Raw genomic sequence first — 4,721 nt, 5'->3', positions numbered from 1 at the left:
TTCAGCCATGCCTTTAGGGACGTCTTTATTTTTTATTGTTTTGTGGTTTTGGGGTTTTTCTCACTGCGGCCTCCAGACAAAGCCTCGATCCAGCAGGACGGACCAGGAGCTGTTCTGGGGCGCTGACCAGTACGATTTCTCAGTGGTGCTTCCAGCAGCTGCCACAGAATGTTTCTGGCACTTTGCTCACCATGGAGAGACATTTTACCTGAGCTTCATGGTGAGTGCTGAGCACACTAAGCCTCTGAAGTTTTTATGCGTTTTTCTTCATTTTGTGGCTCTGCTGCATTTTCTGAAACGCACACTTTCAGTTTTTTGTACTTCATTAACTTTTACATTGTCCCACTATAAAGACGTTCAAAATTTGAGATAAATTCAACAAAGTCAGAATGAACCTGTGGTACAAAGAGGCCCGACTGTCCCATGTTGACACCCTTCCTGTGTAGCAGTCCAGAAATAATCAGTTTTCTTCCATTTCTAGGTCCAGTGGGTGACGGGAGTCGGCCTTGACAGGCACCTGTCAGTCACTGTTAACGCTCCCAGCAGTTTGTTAATATCCACTGTTGACGATGCAAAGGGTCAGATCAACTTTGAGGTCAAGGAAACAGGTATCTCAGTTTACTGCTGCTGTCATCTACACACATCTTTAACATGTAACGTAATTTGTATCAACACATTTCATTAGTAATAACTCGCTAAATACAAAATAGAGTGTCACGCATTTTTGCTGGAAACTTCATTCAGCTATCATAGCTACATTTATAAGGATGTTTATTTTTCTAAGTATTTTTGAATTGAACTGATATATAGTTTAGCTATTTCAATATTCTTAATGAGGAAATAAGAATATAATAGGACTAGAATATGATGAGTATTTTACAAAGCACACAGGCACTCAGACTTTTTTTTGCCATTGAGTAACATACAAATTCATATACATATAAAAACACAAAATGATACAAATACATTATAGAGAAACAAAGATGATTCAATGATGATTAATACTGAATAATTTATATGAGTCCATTCATATTTATATGCACATGTATTTACATGGTGCCTGTACAAAGGGGTTTCATCCTGTGCAGTGAATCCGTCTCTCCCTGAAGACATGTCCCACTTCTTCCTCACACCTTGTCTTTAGGAAACCTTCAAGACAAAAACGGAGATATCTTACGTTTTATAGGGTGAAAGAATTACATATAAATAATAGCTTTTGCCATCTTTGCCATCTGTTTAAACTAGTGAATGTGGTAACATAATAATAACAATATATGTAACATTGTTTTATTTTTCAGGTAGGTTCTTGTCAGATAATCTAAATCAATGTTGGTGAAAGATGAAAAGTATTAGAAAACCTCAGTTAGTCTTCATAGCGAGGGCTGAACCCCAGCATTACACCGAGCATTACAACTAATATTAGCTGACATCAATACAGCATCTATTTACAATATAGAATTTGTCCATCTTATTTGTGAAAAGTTATCCTCTGTACCCTCATGTTAATAGTCTGTCGATTTGAACAAAGACATCTCGCAGGCTGAGGAAACTTCTGCTGTTTTATTTTAGCCAAGTAGTAGAGAGGACAACTCCAACATGTCCACGATCATGAGCTTCATTATTTGGGTCTAAAGGGCCCGGTCATCAGCCCCGCCCCGGCCCGGCTCTGATTTGTTCTGCTGGTGGCATCAGTATGTAGTCAGGATGGTTTGGAAGCTTTTTTCCCCATTAATAAATAAAATCAATATTTGAAACCATATTTGGGTAAAAACTAGTTACATTTACTCATTTACATTTAGTTGAATAATGTTTTGGAAAAAAAATCTACTTTTAGAAGCATTTTTAACATGTTTTACTTTTTACTTTAACTTGAGTATTTTAATCATGAAGAAATTTTCATAATGAAATGACTCATTATTCTCTACCTACTGTGAGAAACTTCACTGAATGAAGAACAAACATGTTTTAACTCAGAATTCACCTGATTCAGACTCACACATGCAGTTTTTGTCAAAGTTTCATTAGATTATTTTTTTATTGAAAGAAACTTATTTGGAAAAAAATATATATTTTGTCTGAATTTATTTATTTTGTTACTTCTATGAATTATTGTCATTTTCTGTTAAAATACCTAAATTTCCATTTAACTTTACATTTTGGACTGTTTGATTATGTAATTTTAAAAAATATGTGAAATGATTGATAAATAGATCAGTTACTCAGTACTTGAATAGGTGTTTAATTTGAGAAATCTTTTGAGTGGCTATTTTCAAATTTTGAGTAAAAAGGTAGAGCTAGTCTTACTTGAGAACAGTTTTAGGTATACTCTGCCCACCTCTGTTGAAAACCACACTTTATATTTTTATTTACGTTATCTGCATATATGAAACATTAAGCGACCCAAAGGTCAAACGGATGAAGAAAAACATAAATCAAACCCATCCATCCATTTTCTGTACACTCGTGTCCCCAGTGGGGTCAGGAGGGGTCAGACGCCCAGGGGTCACCCTGGACAGGTCGCCAGTCCATCGCAGGGCAACACAGAGACACACACACACACACACATACACACACACACACACACACACACACACACACACACACACACACCTAGGGAGAATTTAGAGAGACCAATTAATCTGACAGTCATGGTTTTAGACTCCAGAGTACCTGGAGATAACCCACCATGCACAGAGAGAACATGCAAACTCCATGCAGAAAGACCGGGAATCAAACCCAGGACCTTCTTGCTGCAAGGCAACAGTCAAGTCAAATGAACTAAATCACAAAGTTTAACCTGTTCAGGTTTCCTTTTCATTTTTCTATAATCCTGTAAGAAATCAACCAAATAAATAAAACTAACCTTGTACAATCTGCTACTTAGTGACACTGTCTGAACTTTTAACTTGATGTTTAATTGCACAGGTTTCTATCAGATGTGTTTGAGCAACTTCCACAACCGCTTCAGCTCAATGCAGGTCTTCCTCAGCTTCGGCGTTTACTATGATAACCAGAACTCTTCCAAAGACCTGGAGAGGGACATGAAGGAGGAGGAGCTGAACAACACGCTGAGCTTCATTCAGGTCTCTTCAACTCCTCTGAGAAATTTACTTTACTGCAAATGAATATATTTTCTGTTCAGATGTGAACAGAACATATATTTGCATATAAACATTATTATAAATAATAGACATTATTATAAATGTCTATATGCAAATATAGACATTTTTACTTTTTTATTCACCTGAAAAAGTAAAAATCATGTGTAATTGAAAACTACTTTCAATAACTTTTCAAGAATTAATCTGTGAGTATTTACAAATATTTGTAAGCACATTTTACACATTTATTACATGACCAGTTAAACTGTTTGGGTTGTTTAGGAATGTGCTTGTTTATATAAAGGAGCTGTCCGCTAAAAAGACACTGGGACAAAAACTAGAATCATATCTGACAGAGGCAGCCAGCACTCCTTTTTTTTTTTTTTTCAGATTTTGAGATACATTAAAGTCTATTCTAACTTTCTAGTATAACGTTTTCTAATGGAAAAAGAAAGAAAAACAACAAAGATGTGTAGATGGTCTGGCGGCACAGAAGTCTGTGTCCAGTTTGTGTATACAAGTAAAATCAAGCAGTGAATACTCAGATGTGCTGCATTAGGTCTTTAAAATTCAGTGAAATGATTCCCAAAATAAATTAAGTATGAGCACACAACTGGATCACATTTAATAAAATATCTAGATGCAAATACAGAAGTTATTTTTATGGAACTGGTTTTTTAATTTGTTCTGACATTTTCAGGCTGCCACGAGTAAAGTGGAGCGCAACGTCTTCCACATGTTTCGCTTCTACAGCTTCAGCCGCATGAGGAGGAGCACAGACCACTTCCTGCTGCAGTCCAACTCCCGCTACATCACATGGTGGTCGATGGCCCTCAGCCTGCTGATCATCACCTCTGGGTACCTGCAGCTCCTCTTCCTCAAAAGCCTCTTTGTGAGCAAAGCCGAGGCTGAAAAGCCTCGATGCTGACAGGCAGCGAACAAACCAAGAAACACCCTGAGCAGACTCCAAACTCCCTCTGGTTCTGTGTGAAACATTAAAGAAATGTTCCAAAACCCTCTGATTAGAATTATTTTTAACTGACAATTATATATCTGTTTTTGTCAATCTGGAAGACTTCCTTTATTAGTTTTGTTATTTTGTTTTCCAACAATGCCCTCTCCAGAAATTTGGCATGGTTCAACACTCAGGTGCAGCTTTGCTTCATGCCAGCTCTATACTGGAAATGCCTGTATGGCTTTTCCAGTATTTCAAGTTTCTGTTGCACATGACAGGAACACTGAGCAGGGACCCAAAAGAGCTGAGCAGAAATAGACGGTAACTCGCCTGAATAAGCTGAATAAGTTGGGATGAAGTGTCAACAATTTCATCCAAACATCAGGAGCCTTAACTGAAGCTATTTATTGTTTATTTGGGGCCTGTGTTTAAATAATTCCCTCAGACACAACTTTTCAATTTTCCTTCATCTTTCTAAAATAATTTAAAAGAAAAAACTTTTTCATGGTTTGTATACCTGTAATCAGGTTGAACTTTCCTTGGATTTTGAAAGAGACCAGAATGTTTTTATTGTGTCCTGATACACAAAACTAAAAAATTAAAGGTTTCTTACTTCAAAAAACATTAAAATGTCAAGCTGACAAATGACATAGATTTAAAACAAA

At 36.6% G+C, this 4,721-nt stretch overlaps 1 protein-coding gene across 1 annotated transcript; it reads left to right on the top strand.

The window, feature by feature from the left end:
• Window positions 1–4,105, top strand: tmed6 (transmembrane p24 trafficking protein 6). The gene is made up of 4 exons (XM_055056499.1): window positions 1–220; window positions 482–608; window positions 2,926–3,083; window positions 3,802–4,105. The coding sequence occupies exons 1-4, from the start codon at window positions 8–10 to the stop codon at window positions 4,027–4,029; spliced, it is 726 nt and encodes a 241-aa protein (XP_054912474.1). The 5' UTR covers window positions 1–7; the 3' UTR covers window positions 4,030–4,105.
• The last annotated feature ends 616 nt before the right edge of the window (window positions 4,106–4,721 follow it).

Source organism: Poeciliopsis prolifica, unplaced genomic scaffold (genome assembly GCF_027474105.1).
Source record: "Poeciliopsis prolifica strain line A6 unplaced genomic scaffold, Auburn_PproV2 SCAFFOLD001, whole genome shotgun sequence".
In the NCBI taxonomy this organism is placed as follows: domain Eukaryota; kingdom Metazoa; phylum Chordata; class Actinopteri; order Cyprinodontiformes; family Poeciliidae; genus Poeciliopsis; species Poeciliopsis prolifica.
This window is presented reverse-complemented; position numbering and strand designations above follow the sequence as displayed.

What these genes read in the sequence shown, in the direction of transcription:
- tmed6 (XM_055056499.1), top strand. Translation starts at nt 8, where the DNA reads ATGCCTTTAGGGACGTCTTTATTTTTTATTGTTTTGTGGTTTTGGGGT. An exon ending in CATTTTACCTGAGCTTCATG is followed by an intron (nt 221 to 481) that starts GTGAGTGCTGAG and finishes TTCCATTTCTAG; the next exon opens with GTCCAGTGGGTGACGGGAGT. An exon ending in ACACGCTGAGCTTCATTCAG is followed by an intron (nt 3,084 to 3,801) that starts GTCTCTTCAACT and finishes TGACATTTTCAG; the next exon opens with GCTGCCACGAGTAAAGTGGA.